General features: G+C 40.9%; 1 protein-coding gene across 2 annotated transcripts in view; it reads left to right on the top strand.

The window, feature by feature from the left end:
* Positions 1-367: 367 nt before the first annotated feature.
* Positions 368-24384, top strand: part of LOC102236149 (FYVE, RhoGEF and PH domain-containing protein 5-like) — a 41859-nt gene continuing 17842 nt past the window's right edge. For both annotated transcript variants that reach the window (XM_023324791.1, XM_023324790.1), the window contains exons 1-7: positions 368-626; positions 4436-7178; positions 15227-15344; positions 17782-17840; positions 18205-18235; positions 22310-22461; positions 23168-23324. In XM_023324791.1, coding sequence (XP_023180559.1) covers positions 617-626; positions 4436-7178; positions 15227-15344; positions 17782-17840; positions 18205-18235; positions 22310-22461; positions 23168-23324 — 3270 coding nt within the window. In that variant the 5' untranslated portion in view covers positions 368-616. The remainder of the gene's footprint in view (positions 627-4435; positions 7179-15226; positions 15345-17781; positions 17841-18204; positions 18236-22309; positions 22462-23167; positions 23325-24384) is intronic.

Here is a 24384-nt window from a genome sequence, read left to right as displayed (position 1 = left end):
ACAAATAAGCTCTTTCTTTTTCAGGTTTTGATTTGCATTGGAATATGTTTCCAATGCATTTCCCTCTTTTAAATTTTATATATATATATATATATATATATATATATATATATATATATATATATATATATATATATATATATATATATATATATATATATATAATTTATTATATATAATAGTTCAACTATTATATATATATATATATATATATAATTATTATTATTATTATTTGCTTCAAGAGTAGGTGAGCTGAAACGGGTGGCCTGAAGTGAGTGGATCGCGCTCCATCTCTCCGCGTCGCGCTGAGATCCAGCCACAGGAAGCGCCCAGCAGCACCTCCCGTTTCCACACAGGAGCGCACCAGTGCGCTGGAACATCACGCGTGGAGAGAGAGGGAGAGAGAGAGAGATCCGCCACCAACTGTGAGACGAGAAAACACCTTATACAAGATCTTTCGCCGCCGAGAAGGATGCCTCTACCCTCAAAACTTGAATTCCTCTCAATGCTCGCTATGCATCTGGATTAAGTCGGCGCTTTTTGCGGGAGGGCTCCGTTATCTGTGCGGAGAAAAATGAGGACAGCCGTCGGTTTCCGTGGATGATGATGTCCCACAATGAACGCAGGTTGGTCGTAAATCTAAAGCACCGGAGAATAAACTTTTAGTGCTTCGTGTCTGAGTTTGGCACCGACGACACACGAGAAGGTTTGATGTCAAGTTATGAAAGTTACTGTTTTCTATGTTTTTCCCAGTGAGCGTCAATATTAAACGATGTTGAGGTGCGTTAACGGAGACATTGCGTCTAATAGAAACATAAATTAATTTCCTAATTTTATTACATTTTTATCTACGGGATATATGCGTTTCCTCGTGGTAAACATTGTAGTAGGATGATGGTGAATGGCGTGTACGCTGCATGCAGTTTGTGTGTGTGTGTTTGTGTGTTTTCATATCCTGGAATAACACTGAAATCCTTGGAAGAGGACTCAGTAGTGTCCATCTCTTTGAAAGTTATAAGAAATGGAAGGGATGTACGAGGATTTATGTTTAGATTGGATTTATTAATTCTGTCTGAGAAATAAAACCGTGGCGGATATGAATGGGAGTGTGTGTTTGGAAGAGTGTGTGTTTGGAAGTGCTGGTTCTGCTTTCAAGTCCGAGAAGCTGTAGATTATTTCTCAAACAGAATTGGAATGACGTAGCCGACCTGAAGCTGACTTGGGACAGTTTATCTCTTTTACATTGTCCAAATGTGAACATTAGTGCATTTTACATTATTATAAATGTAATTGATCAACTGTAAATAATATACTAAATTGTTTAGGTTCTGAGAGTACATGGTTAATCTGTTTCTTTTGTTGTTTTTGTTTTTGTTTTCTTAAATGTAAAAAAGATTTTGGCAGTTTTTAAGGAAATGTTGTGGCTCAAAAATTCTGATTCTAAGCAGGGCAATTAAAAATAATCAAACTATATGTTCTGCTTTTGGAAATGATTTGCAAAACTTTATGCTGTAGCAGTTCATTCTGGAGAGCCCCCTGCTGGTGTGAAAGCCTCAATCAGCTGGTAATATCGCCTATGCCTTGGACCGGCTTTGCTTTTCTTATAACACTGAAGAATCCAAAACCTTGTAAAATCAGATTTTAGGCAGGTGGTTATGGTTTGACACTCAGAATCGAAGCACGGTGTGAAATCACATCCTGGACGTCTGACAGAGTCAAGGTTCCAGTGTCAGTCTCTTCCTTTTGTTTTGCAAAACGTTTATTTTAATTGAATTCTTGTTGCATAATTCATATCCTGTTGTTCGCAGTTGGGTGCTTTGTCAGACTGGGACCCGTGTTTTTTTGTTTTTTTCTCTCTCCCTGTTTTATTGTTCTTTGGCGCACTCAAAGAGTCCTTTCCAGAGGGGGGAAAAATGGAGAAAAAAAAAGCATGTGGTTGTGCGTGAGAATCGTTGAAGAATGGGGAGAAGGAAGTCCATTTGTGCTGTGAAAATGTGAACTCCTCGAGAGGTTTTGTGGTGGAGTGATTGGGGGGCTTCACTGTTAATGTCCTTCCCACCCAGAGATATCCTGTCTGTATTTTTTCACAAAAGTTCAACTGGCCCTGATTTAACATTTGAAATCAAAAGCAATGTGCCTTAAGTAAAGAAAAACAAAATAGCAACGTTCTAGGGATTTTCTTTCTTGAGATTTTTTATAGAAGCAGAAAAAGAATAAAGAGAAACCTTGTTCCTTGCAGAGAGAAGGAGCAAGAAAATACTAAGGAATAAGCAGAGGGCACGCAGGGTTTAATAGGATGTGCGTCAGGACAGGTACTAAATAACAGGAAGAGACCAGGGGTGTACACACTTTAAGAATGGGTGTGTTTCATGACGAGTCTAAATTTTTTATCGACAATGTTCAGTACCGACAATGTAAATTTTAAAGAGAAAGTCAGGATGAGCTTATTGCCAGACTTGTTGAGGTGAGTCAATGCGAAATGATAAGAAATAGCTCCCTTACCTTGTAGTTTGCGAACATCATATCACAGTGAAAACTGATTTAACTCTCTGAGTGGTGTTAGGTTAACAGCTAGCCAGACAGGCTTTGCCATTTTAGCTGATTTTGGATTTATTTGGGACTATAGAAAATTACTAGTAACTGAAACTGAGCAAGTTTATGTTAACTGAAATAATCTACAGGTTTGCGAGATGTTTTAACAAGGTCAGTGTTACTCCCTAAAATTTTGTTGGTTGAGTTTTTTCGACTGACCTTGTCATGTTAGTTTATCTGTAGAGAAGTAAGACTTGCTGTCATTGTGATCAGTGACAGTGGTTGAATGAATGCCATCCTGGACATATATATATATATATATATATATATAAGTACTCTCAATCTAAGTTTGGCCTGTTCATTGTAAATTATGCATGTTCAAGTTTTATATTTTGAACTAGAAATGATCAAATTCAGTCCACATTTCGTTAGAAAGTAATAAAAGAGCAATTTAGTTAAAAAAATATTTGTTGGGTGTCTGTACCGCCCCCTGACAAAATGGCCCCCAGGGCAGTGAGCCATACCACTCTTTTGTAGAAAAAAAATGTTACTGTTAAAAATTGTACTTGTTTTTCCTCCTATCTTAGTTTTTGGGAACTTAATCTAGCAGACCTAGAGTCAACCACTTTATATAGCGACACTAATGTTGTTCAGTGAAGAAAACGACAACAAACATAACAGCAGTCTCTAGTAATGCTGTAAATGATTAATTAAGTGCCAACATTTACAAACATCCCAAGGATATGAACATCCTTTTGTTTGACTATTTTGAAAATGATTAAAGCGGCCCACTCCCACTAGTTGTTAGCCTCCCACCATTCTGAGAACTCAAATTGACATGACGTGCTGCAAGCAAGGGAACTGTTACTGATGGTGACTTAACAGAGCATCGTAAAATCTGGATTATATCCTTAAGCCTCTTGTAATTGTAGCTTATGAGGCTTTTTCCGAAGACATAAGTACTTTTGTTGATGTAGTCGTTAGAAAAGTTTGGATCCTAGTTTGTTTTGTGTGCTGTCTTACCACAAATCCCCAATCCACTTGTGCCACTTCCCATACGGCAGTGATATTGTCACTCCTCTAAGTACCCCGCAGCTCTTTTGTTTTTGCTGCTGATAACGTCCCTTGGAGCTTTCTGTTGGTCGCTGACATCTGCACTGGATGCGGCTTTCTTTAAAGGGTCAGTTCAAGATTTATGAAATGAGGTTCTGTTCATTGGTCCGGAGTGCTGAGACTAATGACCGGTCCGAGGAGGGGCTGTGGTAGGGTGCAGGGTGGTTATTGTTGGGTGATGGAGACAAGCGACATCTTAAAACAACTCTAATCTTAAAAAAGCGTGGTAGTGGTTTTGGTGAAGTTGTTCAACCATTAAATTGATTTTAAATTTCAGTGGGTATTATACAGAAGCTGGTGACTGTTCACATGGAAAATTAGTAAAGTTGCTTAAATATCACAAATCGTTCAGCAGTTTCAGTGAAGGGTGTTTTATTGATTTATTTTTTTTTGCCAGTTGTTTTTATATCAATTACTATGACTGCAAACAATACATGTTTTGTTCTCAGCATGTGTTCAACACAGAAAGATCGTTGGTGACACACTGCATAAATTTATTTACAGTTTTAAAAATATTATTAGCCTCTGTAAAATTAACCACCCAATTCAGATGTGAGAAAGGTTAAGCATTAGTAAAATAATATTGGTATTAACTGCTGTGATATTTGTTGCTGCAGGGAAGACATAAACTGCTCATGAATGTCTGTAAAATTGATGCCATTAGATATAAAAATATGAGGCACATAATTATTCTTGTAAAAGAACAATAAACCATATAAAAGCACAAAAAATTGTAAAAATATGATTTGTGTCATGCTAACTTTAATTTTCTCTCATTCTCTTCACACAGAGTTTCAAAATCCACTGCAAGTCCCTCGACCAAGGGTCCGCAGTCACCTCACTATCAAGGTGCAGTCAAAGTTGACATCAAAGTCATGGCCCCCTGTCCATGGCTTGAAACCTCCTGTGGCCCCCAAACCCAGGCCTCTCTCTCAGTCTCACCTACAGGGAGCCACCCACCATCAGCACAGGCTCAGCAACGGAGAGCTGCCTCACGCTGACGGGGAGACGGGAGATTTCCTTGAAGTGACTGAGGGGAACCACAATAAAGAGGAGAGACAAGAAGTAGAGGGTGGGGTTAGTAACAACAGCGCAGGAGGGAGCGACAAAGAGGACACGGCAGAGGGAGAAACCGTGGCAGGAACAGATGGAGGAGCAGAAGTGTTTGATAAAGATGGTGATGTGGACAGCATAGCCTCCGATGACACCATCAAGGCAGACGATTTGATTGACATTGCAGAGGAAGAAACCACTGACAGTGATTCCGTTCAGCCTGAAGATGGTGACCACACTGATGATGAGAGTACAGTAATGTCATTGCATCCTCCAGCGGAGCAAGAGTATGAAGAGGTAGAGAAGACGGAAACAGCTTGTGACTCTACAGAGCACTTATATGAACCAGAGGTGGAGTCACATGTTGAGCAAACACAATCGTCCAGTGTTGGTGGTGAGAACAACGACGCTGGACTTCACAAAACAAGCACTGAGCTGCCTGGTGGCTTTTTCCCAAATGAGGCAGAGTTGGAAAATGGCAGATTTGCATACGGATTCAGCATGCTTCCCACTGTTACTGAGGAGTATCCGTATGATTTGATCGGCCCCACTGATGATGCTAGCGATACGTGTGAGTCGTGTGACACGGCTGAAACAGGGGACACAGAAGTCTGGCAGCCAGAGCGAGCCACAAAGGACCCCTCTGGTTGTTTTCGATTCACGTCCAGCACAGAAGACGTATTCGGGCCTTATTCCGTCATAGAAGCGGTCCCAGAAGATACGAGTAGCACTGCTGATCCTGAGTGGAACCCTGGAGAGGAAGATAAATCTTCATCAGCAAATGAATCTCAAACCCAGGATGCCTGTAACCAGGAACCTTACTACGTGTCATCAGATGACGTAGACAAGCTCGAAGATGAGCAAGCCAACTCAGAAGAGCTTCACAATGAGGACACCACGGAGCAATCTTTTCAACATAAAGACAAAGAAGAAGACATTGAGTCAGCTGATGAATATGCGGACATTGATGATTCAATCTGCCTAAAAGATAACGCTGAGCATTCCGATTGCGTGTCATCAGAAGATTATGTCGAGATAGGTGAAGAGGATGAGGAAGAGGAGGTGGAAAAGAAGCATATCCGAGTTAAGAGTGCAAACAAGAGGACTGCTCAGCGAGAACAGGCTTTGCGCGGCCAGAGAAAAAGCTGCCAGCCTCGGCTCAGGTTGTGCAACATCACAGTGCCAGCAGACCTAGACTTTGGCTGCACCCCAGAGCTCACCAATAGGGTGGTGTTTGCTCACACCACTGAAGCCTTTGAAGAAGACATTGAAGAACTAGACTGCCATATTGTGCCTTACTATGAAGACACAGACTCAGACAGCGATGAGCACATATATGTAGAGGTTGGGTTTGAATCAGAAGGGGAGAACGTCATGCCTCTTGATCGAAAAACCATTGTCACACGATCAAGGTCTTACTCTGGAAAAGTCTCAAATTACGTGCCAGAAACTGTACCAGAGGAAACGGGGACAGAGACTCATGACTACTGCACCGTACCGGAGGATAAGAGCAGTGAACCTCACAGCCCCTTGGAACAGCCAGCAGTTAATTGCATAACTCCATCTACAAAGTCTCGTCGCTTCTTGCTCTCTTCTCGGTCTGCCGATGGCCCAGGATTATCCTTTCTCACTTCAGCGGAGAATGACCAATCACTTCAGAATGAGATCAGGATAAGGAGAAAGGATGACACTTTGTCCCTGCCATGCGTCATAACTTCCTCTGGGAGCTTCTCTCAGCGTAGCCATCAGTCATCAAGTGGTGTTTCCACGCCAACTTCTTTAGCGGACATACCTCCACCCTTTGAGCTGGTTCCAATCACCAAGAGACCTGTCACTAAGAGCTCACCATCCCTCCTGATCCAGCATGAACTGAGTGAAACGCCCAAGAAGAAGAAGTCCTCATTTAAGCGTTTTCTGGCGTTCAAGTTCAAGAGGAAGACTGACCCAAAGGGTTTCAGTGACGGAAGTGTCCGCTCTTCGCGATCCTCCTCCGAGTCCAGCCATCATGGCGTGAGACTCATAGAGCTTGATCGTCGAAGCAATGGCAGCTCACCTCAGCTTCAATCTGCCATGGTGAGCCCCCAGCAACATCCTTCAAACCTGCCATCCTCTCTTATTCTCTGCAAAGATCCCCACAGGAGGAAAGGAGACCTCAAAGTTGATGGCAAGGGCGTGTCCAGAGTGGAATCCTTTGAGGAGCGCTCTCGCCGCCCCATCATGCCGCTTCCAATGACCAAACCTCGCTCCATCTCATTCCCCAGTGCGGACACCTCAGACTATGAAAATATTCCAGCCATGAGCTCTGACTATGAGAACATCCAGATCCCAGGAAGACCCACAAGATCCCACACGGTCACAGAATTTTTTGAAAATCCAAACCGCACCACAGTGATGTCCAATGAAAATGATGGTTATGTGGATATGAACAGTTTTCCTGGGATTGACAGCAAGCCTCAGACATTGAAAGTAGACTCTGAAAGGTAGGAACAAAGTATTTTCTTTGATTTTTGCCTCAATAAATCCAAAATGTTTATTTCAACCTTATTTATAGCAATGTCTGGTATAATATTATTGTCTTAGCCATAATTTTCAGAAAGCTCAAATAATTTTGACTCTAGATGCTTCTAGTATCAGGTACCCTAATTAATGAACAAAATCACAGCTTGATCTCACAGATCTTTCACAGAATTGTTGGCAAGCCTTCTAAATCAGCCAAATTTCCAGGCTCTCAGTTAGCAAAGCAGCCCTAGACTACTAAACGTCCACCATCATGTTACCAGTTTCATTAGTTGACAGAATATTTTCTCAAAAGTGTCGGGATATGTACTCTCTTTGGTCAGCGAGGGTTTTGGGCTTTAAACTTTCCTACGGGTGCACTTTTGCTATAGTATCTTTCTTGTTAATTCATGAAAGCACGCCTGACATGAGGCAAGAAGGCCTCTACCCTGCTCTAGTCATTGTTCTGGGTTCTTGTATAATGCTTCTCTAGAATGTGCATAATAAATCAGAATAATTTTGGCTCTGACTCGTGGGAACATAAACCGTTTTTCTGTTTGTGGAGAAAACAGAAAAAATTCCCAAAATGGCTCTCTCTAAGTTTTGCTGAAGTCTTAGGAGATTAAAAGTGGGATTGTAACCGTTTCCAGATAGATGCTGGAGATTTGTTTTCATCTCATTTTTTCTTTCACCTTTTTTTTTATACTGGGAAATGATGTATTGCTCTTTCGGCCTACTCGGTTATCTGGCATAGAGTAGATAACAGCTATTTAGGTGATTTCTTGATTATATCGTTTTGGCAGTAAACAGTCTAGTGTATTACAATAGAGGCTGTGTTTAATCATAGTTAATTCATGGTTCTACCAGCCTGATGATTGCTTTCTCACCTAAGCCAATTTTAATTTATTTATTTATTTATTTTTCCCCTTTTCAAATGAATTTGTAACTTAAAAGCTGGCTTTTGTATTCACTCAAGTTATCATTACATAATATAAAGTTTTGTCTGATGATCTAAAGCATAAACTATGGCCAAAACAATGCAGATACAATCCTATTTCAATGCACACTATACAGTCAAAATTCTTGAACAGCTAACATCCTCACACTTTATTTTAGGATACTTGCCAGTAAGAGGGATCCCACTTTACGCAACCAGGTGATATTTGTTGACGTATCTGAGAAACAAGCAGCCTGCCCGGTCAGGCATCACTGGCTTCAAAAAGACCAACAGCTCTTCTGAGAAAACTTATCCCTGTTTTTTTTGTTGTTGTTTTTTTTCGAGGTCACATCTGCTGGTGCTTTTTCCATGCAAGACTGATGTAGTAGAACAGGTACTGGCAATGAGGAAGCTCAGCGAGTGCAGCTTCTGCACATTAGGGAAAGTCATTATGGATGCAATTAAAAGTGATGAAATTGGCGAGGGGGGTTCTTTCACACGTCGAAGTGGTGGAGGATAAGCGAAAACGTGAGAGCATCAGAGGAGGGAAAAGTGTTAATAGGAAAAGGCAGATCAATATGAAAACAAGGTTTGTAATGATAAAGTGGAAAAATGGATTGTCTTGCATGAACAAAGGAAAGACAAAAGAAACAGTTCTGGCGTAATTCCTTTACTATGCCAGACACTTGTGTTTAAGAGTTTTTTTATTACTATTATTAAAATGGCTCTCTCCTGGTCGCTTCTCTGTCACTGTCCTCTTGTGGGTCTGCAGGGTTTATGTGTGTGATGAAGTGTGGAATCACCATATTGAGATGGTACAGAAACATCCCAACTGTACTACAGTCACTCCAGAATACTCCAGAATTGAGTCAGACCAATTTCCAATCTCCCATTTCTGTCCAAAGCTTTAGAAAATTGTAGCTCACCAAATGTATAATTAGCTCTGTGACAATAACTTGTTTGAACAATTTCAGTCTGGTTTTCAGCCCTGTCACAGCACAGAGACCACCCTGGTCAAAATCACAAAAGGTCTCTTGACGGCATTGGACTTCTGCTTAGCTGTCCAGCTTCTCTTGGAATAAACAACACAGCTTTATCCTGGTTCTCATCATCATATCTCTCTCATGGCTCTCTTCTTGACCAGCTAAAGCCTTTCCAATCCCAAGTATCTACAGTGAGTGAGTAGCACGCCCCAGGGCTGTGTCCTGGTATCACTCTTTTTCAGTATTTACCTTCTCACTCTTGGCAGTAAATTCAGAAAATGTATCAATTTTTACTGCTATGAAGGTTACATCCAACTCTACCTGTCCTCCAGACCTACCACGTCTTTATCTCTGCTCTTCCCACTCATAATCTTCTTAAACTTAATCCATATAAAACTGAAATACCTCTTATTGGCACAAAGTCCACAATCCGTAAATCTAGCAAATTTTCTTTATCCACTGTCTTTGTGTCATCCCAGCATCCTCCCTTTCACAGCTCATACTGACATCACCCACTCTGCTTTCGTCCACCTTCGTAATGTTAACCGTCTCCGTTCCTAACTTACCGCCACTGTCGTTTTAGACATTGGCGGTACACACTTTTTTTTTCTGCACTAATGTATATGTGCTATTGCAAAAATGGTCAAAAACATTTGGCTTAAGTGACTGCTAACTTTCTTACTTTTACAATAACCGTGAAATCCTGAGACTGATTAATTTGAACAAATGTTCAATATTTCAAATGTTTGGATACATAGGCAGCTATGTACTAATATTTTAACAGTGTATTAATTGGTTTCATCAAGACTTTCTTGAACAAATGGCTCTAGAGAACATTCATGATCTTGATGTACCCCAAAATGAGTTTGGCACCTCTGCCCTACAGGGTGTTAATATGTTTTCAAGGCACTCTTATGTGTCTGAGCATTTCTAAAGAGCTCTATACCTGACCACTGCAGATGCTTTGTGTCCTAGTGATGGTATCAGTGCGCATCGCTTTGTGCTTCAGATCTCACACCAGCCACAAGGATGCCAAAAACATATCAGTCTTTCTGCTTTTCCTTTAGCCGCATTCCCATCACCGAGGTTCCTGTTACCAGGGTCACTCTGAGTTGTCTCAGGGCGGATTTTTTATTTAGGTCGATAGAATATGTATTTGTGCGAGAGTTTACTCACAGAGAGGCATTTCTCTGCCTTTGTGAGCACATATTGCGTGAAAGCCTTCGAAATCTTGACACTACCGCAGTCCCAGACCACGGAGATGACGATGACAGTGATTTATTAAGAACATATTCAACCCAGCACGGTCAAAGCTCCTCGGAGAAACAAGTTGATTTTTGTGAGGGGAAACAAGCGGATAGCCTCAGGGAGTTTCTCAACAAACGCCTGCAGCCACAGACGTGCATTTTAAGGCGAGCTTACAAAGCTGCTCTCCACCACGGCTGCCCTGTTTCTTGTGGTGTGATTAATGTACGCCAGCATTAAGACGCCACATTAGCACACACATTCAGACTAAGCAAAGAAACATGTTCATTAGCGGCGCACTGCAGTCTAAGATGAATGCAGAACAGGCGCTGCGATTTAACCCAATCCCAATCAAGGTGTGTTATTTTTGTAGGTGTGTGGGTTGCGTATTATATGCGCAAACGTGCGAGCGGCCAGAGTTGCATCTCTGTGCTGTTTTATCAACTAGATGATGGTCCAGCTGAGGATGCTGTCTCAGCAAACCAGGCCCATTGAAAAATCCAGATGGCTACAAATGGGCTCAGGAAACCAGCTAATTTTAGCAAAGAAAGTTCAGGATTTTGTGCAGCTGAGACACTGTTTTATTTTAGCACGTATAATGGGGTCCTGCTAATGTGTAGCAGAGTTGTACATCACTCTTCCAGTTCAGCAAAAAACCTCTTCAGAATGATGACAAAGCCCTGGCATGGCCTTTAAAACGGCACCTCCACCCACTGTTTTTTTAGCATTAGTAGTGATGAGGGAGCCATCTTAAGTACATTGTTGTTCTGGGTGGTGCGCTGTGCAGCGAGGCGGTGGGCAAGGCGTGTCCCTGGTTCGCCAGGACCGGTGCCAGTTGCTCTGAGGTCGTTAACAGGTCATCCCAAGGGAGGAAGTATCCAGCCCAGGAGCTTCCCACCAGCCTGTTTACAGGAAATGCGGGATAAGGGTGAGGTGCTGGTGGGAGGTAGAGAGGCGCAGAAACGGCATGACAGGTAGGATGAAATGGGAGGAATGGGCTTACCCCTGTGGTGGGGTGAAGGTTTTGCTTTCCCTTGGAACAACAGAATGAGGTGTGGTTCAGTCAGGAATGTCAAGTCTGCTGTCGCTGTTACTTGAGATTACCAATAACTGCTGCAGTCTCTCTTCAGGAACAAGCTAACAGATTTATGGGTGCGAGATGTATTGTAGCTAAAAAGTGAGTTCATGTCTGCCATGATTTGCCAAACCATACAGTGCAGGACTGAAGCTACAGCAAACAATCCTCTGGTCTGGATGTGCCAGACGAGCACCTGACTCTACGAACTAGTTTAAATGTACCCTCATGTTCGTCAGAATGTAATATAGCAATGCAACTATTTGCATCCTTTTGTGCTTGCTATTAATTGTCTATAACAACGGATAGCTCAATTGTGGCTTGTGTCTATTTAGTTTAAGCTTTATGTCACAAACAATCTTTGTAAGGTATACTTCTGGTTGAAAACACATATGGTTAGCTTTTTTAATTTGCTTAAAGAGCTAACCTATATTCTTTAAAAATACACTTAAACATAAGGAACCCTAGAGACCATTACTACATTCTATTTGTACTTAAAAGCATCGACTGTAATGTCCCTCCTGAAACTGAAATTCCAAGAGGGAAAGCTGGATTTTTGGTTTTTTGCAATCGTCAAAGGTGTCATCCGTTATGTTGTATCATGTTTAAACCGCATCAGAGACTCAATAAAAAGTGTTTAAGTGTACCTCTGACAGCTTTGGTGTCATTATATCAATCACACTGATTGTGCTATACAGCCTCCGTCAGTGAAAGCGGTTTTACAGTAGCTGAATATTTAAAGAGCAGTTCGGTTCTCTCTGCCTTGGTAATCACAACTTGGGGATGACATTACACCCAGTTTCACCACGTTCCATCTGTAAGCTGATTTTATTCAAAACTTTAATCAAAAGTCTCTGCCTTGAAATTTCTGAGTTTGTGATGGGATTCGATTCAAGTAACTAATGGGGTCACGATCAAGCCGGTTTTAAAATAATCAGTATTGGGAGTCGCTGACAAAATGCCATTCCTGTGATTAGACCTTTAATTATAGTACTGTCAGGTGTTACTGTAAGCCTGCCTTCACCATCGAGCTGTGCAGCAGAAATTTCTCAAGCCAGTTTCTTTAAATTACTGGCTGTTATTTGTTGTTGTTGTTTCTTTTATCAGTGGTTGAAATTGTGAGGAGTCCAGCTTACCATTAATTTGCTACATTTTCTGTTTATAAAAATATATTATATCTCAAATTCATGCATAACCCAGGTAGATGTAATTTCTGTTCTGGTTCTGGCCAGCATCTAAAGCACCGGCACTCCATGCAGTGCTTGTTTAAAATGTTGTGGCAGTGAATGGAAGCAGTGCTTTTCTGCTCATAATCAGTCCTGGTACAGCTGCACCACAGCAATGGCTGTGAAAGTTTTACTTTAAGGACACCATCTGTCACATCACTTAGACTCTGTAAGACTCTCTACTGTTAGGTTTTCTCACTATATGCCGTTTGGTTTGATAAAAAAAAAAGTGACTTAGAACTAATGGTGAAAGGAAAAATAAGCAAAATATTGTTATTCAACCTATCACTCATTTGGTTCAGACACCGAGAAAAAGCAAGTAACTGTTGCAGCTAATTACCATGAGTGAGGCATGCAGGAGCAGTGTTTGGAGAGAGCAGTTGATTAATTTGATAGTGCGATTTGCTCACATTAACACACATGAATATATCTGAAAATAAAAACCTCTGTATCTGAAAAACGTTATGCTGACAACACTAGCTGTCGCCTCAGTGGTCTGACTGCTTATTCTCTTGGAGATATTTTTTCAAGACATGAACGGCCTTGTGTTGTTTTGTGTCCATCAGTCTTGGGTTGGTACTTTCACTGAGGCTGAAATTAACTTTACTTTCTTAATGGTCACTCTGTTTTCACGCAAGTTTTAGCTATATGCTCAGTCATCATATGTTTTTTTTTATGTCAAGAACAGTTTTCTGTTTGATTTGATCAATTTATGTTTAGTCCTGTGACTGAAAATAACATCTGGCATTTAAAAATAATCAATAGAGAAAACTTCAGTATCTTTGCTAAAAGTAAGTCAATTTTCAGTTTGAATTATAAAAAAAAAGAAGTCACAGACACTTGCAGCACTCAAAACTTAGAATTTGGATCTGTGACCCCAAATTCCCAACTCATTATGCAGTTGAAAAATTATCCTTAATCTATCCCAAACAGACCACATGTATCATCATAGCAATCATAAAGAAAATGTATTATTATTTTGTACAGACGCCAGCTCCACATCAGTAAACAAATAACCTTCCTCACTAAAGACAGCGATCACTCCCAACACATGTTCCAAATCCCCCATTAGTATCCCATTCTTCTATAGTTAGCAAGCTAATGAACCTGCACCATTAGACTTTTTTTCTCATAATGGTGCCATTATAAGTAGAAAAAAGCTTCTTCTAATATATATTTTGATACGGAGTGTTTACTTTATTGAATCGTGCATTACAAGCACCATCAAATTTAGCGGAGGCTGGTGAGACGCGTCTCTCTTTTCCCACCGTTACTGGGCCCGCCTTTAAATTTGACACACTAGATTTAATTTTGTCGTGTTACCGACACAGTCAGCTGGGATAATAACTTTGCTTTAATAGACTTTTTCAAAAGTCTTATTTTGCCATTCTCCAGGCCCATATCTAATGTTTCTCATAGTTGTCCAAGGTTTTGGTTTGTTTGGTTTCATTTGCTAAACTTAACAGATATTGCAAACCCAATCATTTCTTTCCTTTTGTTTGATTACATTTCTTCTTTTGTGTGAAACGTTCCTCTGAATAATTGAAGACTGGAGTGCTATTGTAGGTTGAAGACGAAAAGGTGAAGGTGAAAGTCCTCAGTGGAGTTGCTCTGTCGTTTTATAGATAGCGCAATAAATCAGAGCGGCAGAATGACTTTAAAGAAGAGCAATTCCCCGCAGTTCTTTTTTTCCCTTCTGAGCCAAACCCGGGAGCCCCGGCTACGCCGACCCGACTACTCTGAGGTCAACCGTGAGTAATGGGCCGTAGGTGCTTCCACTGGCCCGCCCAATAAGACTGTTATAGGTGGCTGCTTGGATGTGAGAGAGAGAGAGAGAGAGAGAGAGAGATCCTCAAGAAGTATGAGTATGTCTGAATGGAAACTGAGTCCAAAAGATAACTCCTATAACCTTTAGTCTCCTGGAGGTATAGCCTACTCCTCACTAGTCAATAACAAATTCTTTTTTCAATGAGGCACTGCACTGGACTTCTAATTTTGCCACAGCTCTGTATCGACGTTAGAGCTATCGACCTACGCCTGTCGTATTTACAGTTTTGTGATGACGTGATGCTGTCAGACATACTTAAAGGGTCATAATGGGCCAGAGGGCATCGCTAATTAGTGCAGGTTGCATTTAGAAGGGATTACACAAGAAATCGTCTGCAGCATATCCCCTCTGCTCCTGCAGCGCACAAAAGGATTTCTAGCAACTTTGCCATTTCCTCAGGACCTAATCAGGAAAGGGATTATTACACTCTAAGCACCCAGGGACTCTTTATGAAAACTGAAATGCTTAGGGACACTCAAAGGAAGCCGAAAAACATACATTTATAAGGGACTGGGAGTTTAGCACCGCGTCTGAATGTGCCCTTTGGGAATGCGGTGAGTGGCCTTTCATTGTAAATCTGAGTCTGAGATTGAGTGTGCTTTATGCTACTTTGCATTCCCAACAGACAAAAAAAAAAGCATCGTCCCATATTGCCAATACAGTGATCCTGTATTCTATAGAAGCTGTTGTGATAATAGGTTTTGCTATATTAAATGTGTCGCTTTATGTCTTGTGCAGTGCCTACACGGAACCTTTTCCCATGAACCCGGTCTCTGCCGGGCTGTCAGCTGATGAAGACCACGGTCGTACCTCAGAAGAGGAAGACGGCGCTTTGGAGCAAAGTTATGACCGACAGGTGAGTGGTAAGATCCAGAAAAACAGGTGTATAATAGACATGGGGTCAGTTACAAGTTATTTTACTTCAACAAAGGAACGCACGATTTCTATATATGTTGAAAAATATGTATTACTCATGTGTATTCAAGGAGGAAGGACTGCACCGATAAATATGTTAACAGCCAAACATAAAATAAAACTTTCAATTTAATATCTTTAATCAACTTTATTTACTAAAAGGTACTTCCCTGATGTTGCCAGCTCAGATACAGGCAGTGTTTTAATTAGTGTGTGTGCAACTAATTCCTTAACAAAATAAAACATTTCTTGAGAACCTCTGATTGTTTTTGGCTCCTTAAGTGTGAAAAGACTTCCTTCAAAACTTAGTGATATGTGGCATAAAGATTTTCTCAATGGGGATGAATTTTGACCCACTATATAAAAATTGTTTAAATTCTCCCAAGTTGGAGAGTTTTCTAGCATAAACAGCATTTGTGGGCATACGAAGACATGTCAATCAGATTTAAGTCCCAGCGAGACCATTTTCTGATGGTCTCGCCTCGGACTCGGGCGCTGAGGACTCGGGATTTTATTTCGAGATCATTCGAGACCGCAACTGTGGAAATATCACTAAACTTACAGCATACTGTGCAGTTTATTTGTTAACATGTTTGTTTTCACTGGATGCCAAACGCACCGATTAAAATCCAAGCAATAACCTGACTTACCAATTACGTGTTTCTGTTACTGCCCCCTGAAGACAGTGATGTCACGTACAGAGGGTCATATCCACCATAAAATGTTTTTAATTGTAGAGCGGATATTACACGATGCTCATCTTCTCAGAAAGTTTCATTTTCGTCTCCTCGGTCCACAGAATATTTTCCCAACCCTTTGTAAGGTTTTCCAGATTGACACACGCCAACGACGTTGATTCTCATCTGTTAGGATTTCTTAAGATTGGAGCACAAGATTCTGCTTTTTATCTACATTGCGTTCCTGGAAAAGTTATATTTATGTGATTTTTGACTCTGCTGTTCTGGCAGTAATCAGCCCTGTAATTAAAGAAAGCTCAGCTTTTGTAAGAAAGAACAGAAACGTTATGGTTTGACAAGCAGCAGCAAATAATTTTTCATAAAAGGCTTGTTTTGTTTTGGTAGCTTTTTCACTTAGTAAATAAAATCGTCATTTGAAAACGGCATCTTGTGTTTAACCTGGTTATCTTTTGTCGGATTTTAACAATAATTTGGTGATCCGAAAAGCTTAAAAGTAACTAAAAAGGAAAACCTTGCAAGGGGTCAAATACATTTTCACAACACTGCCTTAAAGACAGAACAACAAAGATATAGTTTTCAGGTTTACTTGTAAACTACTCCTAAATTTAGCTGCTACTCTATATTGTCGCCTAAGTAGCAGAAGTAGACGCTCTCACTGTAATACTTTTGCAGTATTAGTTTTAAATTAAGTCATTTCAGCACGTTCAAACTCCACACATTTTTGTTTTAAAGCTTTGTCTCGATACTGTGAAACCGCGGTCATTTTCATCCAAGGTCCTCACTCTTTGAGAATCTCATACCAGCCCCTGCAGAGTGGGTAATGGAGCCCTGTACGTTCACTGCAGGCCGGGTGAAGCCACCTGAATCATTACAGCCTGCATTCATAATCATGTTTAATAGACCCGTAGGTGGGATTTTCATTTTGACACCATTAGATGAGCACCTAGTGTCCGAACCCTTCTCTTCTCTTCAGCCTCGTGTCGGAGCTTATTCTCCAGCCTGTATTGCTTTAACAGATTTGATGGGCCTTGAAATTCCCCCTCTGTGTTTGTGCACCGAAGAGCAGACCTTTTACAGTAGCTCAAAGACGGACCCCACCCATCCTGCTGCTGTCACAACAATAACAACCCCCGGTACTGATCATGTGACGCGCATTTCCTTGTTTTCTTACTCTTCAAAGCAAAGTTACAATAAATCGAACAAAAAAAAGAAAAAGTTCAGAAGGAAGGGCGCCCTTGATTTTACTACAAAAAGATCAGTGTCCCTTTAAACGAGCAAATGTAACTCTGAACACACACACACACACACATTGGTCACCTTGGTAAAAACCATAAAAACTCCAATGTTTTGCTTTTGCTCTCATGTTTCTGAGACGCAGCAATTAGCCTCTAAATCAATGGGGCGGTTTTTCATACAGCCTCTCATAAATAATGCATCTGAATTTAAACATGTTCAATTTGAGAAGGCTTTCGAGTCGGTGCTGCAGAGTAATGAAATAATCAGTCTTATGTTGACAGTGTGAATCTTTAAAAAAAAAAAAAAAAGTCAATTCAGTGTTTCGTCAGCCTGCTTAGCAGTGCTGTAGCTGGCACTATGAATGTTCGAGAGGGCTCCACAAAAGGCCTTTAAACATGAACTGTTTTCATTAATCTCCCACCATTTTCCCTTCCTGTCACGCAGATTGATGGGCGTTCAAGAGCGTTCTACGTTGCCAAAGAGCTTGTCGACTCAGAGAGAATGTAAGTGGCTAGGTTTTGTGGGTAAGCCCAATAAAATCAGTTCGTCTTGGTTGTTTTTCTTTTTTTGTTTGTTTGGCGCTTCAGTGTTAATTCATCAGAAGTTCTGGAGTAACTTCCCAAAATCATACCTGTTTTTTTACATCACAGCCTACAAATGTCATTATTCCATACTGATCCAATAATGTCAAAAACTGTAAAGAGATTAATTTAGTATGAACTCTTCTGCGAGGCTTTGTATTTTTCTTCCTCTTTAAGAACCTTTTAAATAATTTGCTAAATTTGTAGTAAAAATAAAAAAAGCTATTTATTTAAGGGTTTCTTTTTACAGTTTTTACATAATCTTGTTACGTTCTTGTTTTTGCAGACATGTTAGCTCCCTCAAGCACATTCAGGAGGTAAGGAAATCTTCTCTGCCTGATCAAAAGTGGGTCAAATGGACCTCAACTCTCTCCTGCTTAAAGATTTCTTAAAGATCTGCTCATTGTATCTTATCCTGTGTGTGTGTGTGTGTGTGTGTGTGTGTGTGTGTGTGTGTGTGTGTGTGTGTGTGTGCGTGTGTGCGTGTGTGTGTGTGTGTGTGTGTGCGTGTGTGCGTGTGTGTGTGCGTGTGTGTGTGTGTGTGTGTGTGTGTGTGTGTGTGTGTGTGTGCGTGTGTGCGTGTGTGTGTGCGTGTGTGTGTGCGTGTGTGTGTGTGTGTGCGTGTGTGTGTGTGTGTCACATCCAGTCTCTGTCTCCTCCTCCTCCCTTCTCCCTTTGGTAATGTTCGGTTTTGAGTTTATCAGTGTTGTTGCAGCCAGGTTTACTTCCTGGTCTTGACAAAGTTGTCATGTTGTGGTCAGTTGTCGGATGACGCAACGTCCCCACACCACAAATCTGTTTTGTATGTTTGTTTTGTGAATAGGGTAAAAATCCCTGTAAAAATGTCACTAAAAGAAAGTTGATCTTTCTGGTGACCATGTGGCCAGTCAAATAGAGAACTTTGGGGGTTTTTTTGTTATTGTTTTTGAGACGGGAGGGGGATTTTACTGCGTAGACCACACACACACACACACACACACACACACCATATTTCTTTTTTTCCATCCTCTCATTCACTTCCTGTCAAAACAACATCAAATAACTGCAGATTTATAAGTAAAGAATGACATTTATGTTTCATGACACTTCCTGTGACTTCACTGCAGTGATTTATTAGCTCTAGTACCTTTAAACATGAACTAATATAAATATTTACAACAACAATAACAGGCCCATCTGAAGACCAAAAACCTGGAGCTTCAACCTAATAGCCGAACTTTCAAACTAGCTGCTGCTAAAGCACAGACAGAACCAGAGGCTACATCTTCATGTGAACAATGATGGATAAAGTTTACATTCGAGCATTTATTGTACAAATTGTAATAATATTGTTCAAATGTCTGGAGCACAGTTGATTTTTTTTGTGTTGCCTGGAAAACAAGCAACAGGTGTAAATAAGTTTAAAGTGGCTTACAAAGATACTCATACCCTTTGAATCTGTTCACATTTAAAGCAGGAGTCTGTTAATCAGTTGTTGATCATAACTTTTAAGTGAAAGCACGGTTTTAAAATGTTTTAGCTAATTAGATTCTGAAAAGTGTGGCTTGCCTTTGTTTTCAGTCCCCTGTACTTTGGGTTATTCGGATAAAAAAATTTTCCACTCTTCTTTTTTCTAAACAGGTCAGGCTTCGTGTACAGCAATTCTAAATTCAGATTTCCAGCTGGGTTTGGCCCTGGACTTTGACTAGGCCATTCTAATACTGAAATACGCTCTGATTTAAACCCTTTCATTTGTAGTTACGGCTATATTCTCACCAGTTTCCCTGTCCCCACAGCATGTTGCCACCATTTTCATTGTTGTTCATCATAAATTAACTGATTGCCCCTCCTGAGTTATTGATATCTGCAGCTCCTCCACAATACACAAGTGTTTTTTGTTTTACTATTATTATTCGTCTTGCCCAATCTTTAGTTCAGCTGGTCGGTCGTGTCTTGGTATGCTTGTATTAGCTGCAGCTGTTGTCCTCTCCAATTTTAGGTGATGGATTAAAGCGATTTAATGGGGGTTCAAACGTTTGGGATATTGTTTATTTGTATGACCTATCCAGATGTATAAATATACTTTTTAATGTGAATGATAGCGTCTGGGAAAAAAACAGCAAGTATTCAATAAAAACTCCCAGAAAGCCTGAAGAACCAACGAATCAAAAACCCTTAAAACATATTTTAAAAAGACAGGAATAAAGAGGTAAGGGTATCTCCAGATATGCTAAAGGTGACGTTCACTCTTTTGGTGATTCAGAGATATGATTATGCATTAGGTTATTATTGCTTGTCAATCTTCAGACTGTGATCTTTTAAGTTATTGGCGGCTGTTCGATGGTCATCGTTAAACTGAAAGTGAGTAATTCAGCCGAGGCGGCGGGGGTCGGGGGTGAGGTGGCGGTACACACAGAGGCGGCACGGCATGTACAAACACACCGTCTGGGAAAAAAACAAGGTGCAGCGTTAAGTGAGAAGCGCACATGAGCTATTGTTCCATTGTTTGATAAGGAATAACAAGAATACAAAGAATTTCCAGAGCCTGTCTCCACATAGGAAGGGAGGCTGCGCTCCTCTTCTAAACGACTTCTCCCCCGTAACGGCTTCAGCACATGAAGCTCGGGCCGTTTCTGTGCTAATCCGCGACCCCTTTGGCCCAAAAGAGGCATCAAGCAGCCCGCTGTGACTGACTGCCCAACCGAAAGCTTCAGTTACCACAACAGAGTCGAAGCCGTGCGACGTGGAAGACGGAGTCAGGCAGAAACATGGCCGCTCTTTCAACCAGCCGACGTGGTTAAGGGGAACTTGGGTCTCGAGTCTCTTGTTCTGAAGTGGGCCGCCTTCTTGACAGTATCTCGCACGCGGATCGGGACATCGACGATTGTTCTGTGTCTTATTTTTACACAAAACTGAAATTGAGGAGCCCCATACACTCGTCCCCTAGAGCAGGGGGGTCAAACTCATTTTCAAGATCCTGAATGTCCTCACGTTGTGGCAGAATATGCTATGAGACTATGAAGATCTTGCATCTTTCTCTGCCTTTGATTTGTACTTGTTAAATATTTAACATCTTTTCACAATGACGCAAACAATGTGGCACTATGCAAATCAAAACATGTATGATTTGACTGATAAAATAATATCCAAGCACACAACTGTTACAGTTATATTTTTGTGTTCCTCTTCAGTCGAGCTTTGACTAAAAACGATAACAAAACAACTGTTTTAAAAGATATAACAACAATTGCAACTTTTAACTATTTTTTAGTTTAGTTTTTTTTTTTTATGAAACAATTGCATTTAAATTTCTAAAAATATTATTTTGATCTAAATCTATTTTGTTTGTTAGACTGGAAATGATGTGCAAATATCAACATCCCGTAACAAAAACTGTAGATATAAGCTTTTTGAAAATATTTTATGTTTCTCTTTCTATTAAAACCTAAAAATAGGAGTAAAATAACTACTATATTAAAAATACAATGCATTTTCTGTAGTGGATCTTCATCAAAATGTCTTTTTTCAAAAGGTCAGGCAATACATTTTATTTAGCCAGATTGAGGATAAAAATGTATGTTTTTTTTTTTTTATTATAAAGGTTGCAGACCTCTGGTCTAGAGGTCCAATAAACAGCTACGGCGCGGCCGGACGTGGCCCGCGGGCCCCGAGTTTGACACGCGTGCCTTATTAGAGACACAACATGTAGCTCTTTGCTGCACAGCAGTGTTGGTCGAAGAGGCAGCTAATACTTCTCACATCACGCCAACGCCTCTTAATAAATTACCTGCTTTCTGTTTCTTTTTGAGCTAATTTGCTGAGAAGATAAATATCTTCTCTCCTGTTTTTTTTCCCTCTCCCTCCTGCCATAACTCATCAAACGAGCCCCTTTAGTTGCTCACGCCGCTGCTATTAATGCCACTTGTGCGTTCTTTATGTGCACTGAATACTCTTCAATAGAGCCAAAATAGTCGCATATCAGCAAATTCTTGGGCTCTTGTCTGCAGAGATATGAAAAGCGGCGGCGGGTTTAGTACAAACCTGCATTATATCATGGAGTTAGGTCATTATGCAGCAACACCTGGTGTGCCGTGCAGGCGGGGGCCACCTTTCCTGAATGCCTGGACGGAGCCCAAAGTGAGGGGATGATATGAAGGGAGGGTGTCAGGAAGGATGTTTAGGAGGATCTGACCTTCCTTCCATATTTTTTTCTCTCTTCATTCCCCCGCTCCTCTGCACCTTTCATTTCTCCTGCCCTCCCTTCCTCCTTCCATCCTCCTCACAAGCACTTCCTTTATTTCTTGTTTTTGCGTTACGAGTCCCACCGCATTGTCTTCTTGAAAAATCTCTCCTCACAAATCCTGTTTTTCTCTCTCTCTCTCTGTCTCTATCTCTCTCCCTGGCTCACACAGGACTTTAGGTCAGCGGTGAGCGAGGCAGTGGACGAGAAGGGGCAGCCAGTGCTGGACGAGCAGCGGCTGGGGGAGATACTAGGGGTGCTCCCACAGGTTTACACCCTCCACAGCAGCATCTTGGAGGAGCTGGAGGAGCGCATTAGCAATTGGTAAGGAGCGGGATGTTCCGTGATCCCCACGGTTTGAGATTTAGGCCGTTTTCACAGCTGACAGTCCCCTAGACTCAGATCCATTGGGGACTAAAATGGCCACATCTGTTACATTTTCAGCTGCTGCAGTTAGTTTTTACACTGCACAGTGTCGAATTCGATTGCGCATTCACACCTCCCCAAATAAACGGGACTTTCTAGACAAATGAACTAGAGTTCAATTGAAGCGGACCAAACAGGGCTTTTATTTCTTTAACAAAAGGTTAACCTAGTAGTTTATTCATTCACTGACTCAATCACTAAAGGACTAATAAGTGGGTATTAGCAGCAGGTGTTAATATATTTTAAATGCTACTTTGACTGAAGCAGTACTTCTATGAGTACCATGTTGTTTAGATAAAAGCCTTGCAAGAACACACTCCTTAGAACATAATTTATCAGTTTTTGAATATAAAAATCAACTTCTGATCTAAGTGACAACATATTGGCTTTCATTGGGCTCCCACTGAGTTAAAACAGTGTCTTTAGACACCTTTACAGACACTTGTTTACAAGTTTAAACATTATTTAGTTTTGCAGGAAGCTTGTCTGGCAGTAAAAAGAAACATTCAGTCTTGCACTTTCTAGAATCTACCCGCTCTGTGAAACGATGCTCTGTATTGAATCCCAAATCCACTTGATGTACTTTTTAATTTTCACCTCAAAGGGAGGATAACCAGAAGATGGTGGACGTGATCCTGTCTCGGCGGGACGAATTCAGAGTGTTTGACACATACATCTCTGAGTTCGACCGCAGCATGTCCTTACTGGAGCAGAGCTGCAGAAGCTGCCCAGCTTTCGCCAGCATCGTCAGGAAATTTGAGGTGAGACTCTCGAGGCAGAGAGACTTTTTAATTCCCAGGTTGTTGTGGTGCCTTTATTACTTCACTTGAGGATTTAAATTGTCTTCTTAAAGGATTTTTAGACATCAGGCTTACATTCCCATTCTCGGGAAGGATCATGAAGCATTGTGGGTGTGTTTCCAGTGCAATGATGCTGTACTGGAAACCTTTCAGCAGCCATTGAATCACTTTTTTTTTTTTTTTTTGTCCCCCGGCAGCCCCTGGGATCATAGCGGTATTTCTACAGCCTCTGTGACCCGCTGCGGCTCGTGGAGCTGACCTTTCTGCCGTCATGCTCACATATTTTATATTCGCTCGGCAATGGATCCTCATTCTTTGTCTGACTTTAATATCCTCTTTCGTAATTGACACCAGGAATGTGGGATACGAGTGAGGGGTTAGCTAGAGCTAAACCGAATATCATTACATCCTGAAGCAAGTACGTATTTTGTCATTTAATCAATACTGAATGTTCACTGTGAAAACAAGAGAAAGAGTCAAAAGCCTAACTCTGGAGGGGCTGCAGCGATATATTGCTCAGGTGGTAAGATTTAGGCTGTAATGATGATTTTAATTGGATTATTTTTGATGATTTATCAATTGATTGGATTTTTTTTTTTTAAACGGCCACATTCCGCATATTTTTCATCTTTTTATTATACAGTTGTGTTCGAAATAATAGCAGTGCCTCAACAGCAGCAAGAAAATCACTGGTTTTATTAACATTTCAAACTCTATACCCCAGATAAGTTTCTGGGGGGTAAAATAAAGGTATAGAAAACCAACAAACCCAACAGGACAGCCATGCATACTGTGGATTCTGTGAAATTGAATGATTAACTGAAAAGGGTGTGTTCAAAAAAATAGCAGTGGTGAGTCCAATTAGAGAGGGCATCAATTAGGGAGGGTATTCTGGGAAAAAAGGGTGTTAACAGGTGATCCGTATTTAAGGATCAAGACAACTGGCATGCTGGCTGTGCATTTCTCCTGAAAAAACAATGAAAATGGGTCGTTCCAGACACTGTTCTGAAGATGAGCGTTT

This window comes from Xiphophorus maculatus, chromosome 20, assembly GCF_002775205.1.
Source record: "Xiphophorus maculatus strain JP 163 A chromosome 20, X_maculatus-5.0-male, whole genome shotgun sequence".
Classification (NCBI taxonomy): Eukaryota; Metazoa; Chordata; class Actinopteri; order Cyprinodontiformes; family Poeciliidae; genus Xiphophorus; species Xiphophorus maculatus.
The sequence above is the reverse complement of the archived record's forward strand: the minus strand, read 5'-3'. Positions and strand labels throughout refer to the sequence as shown.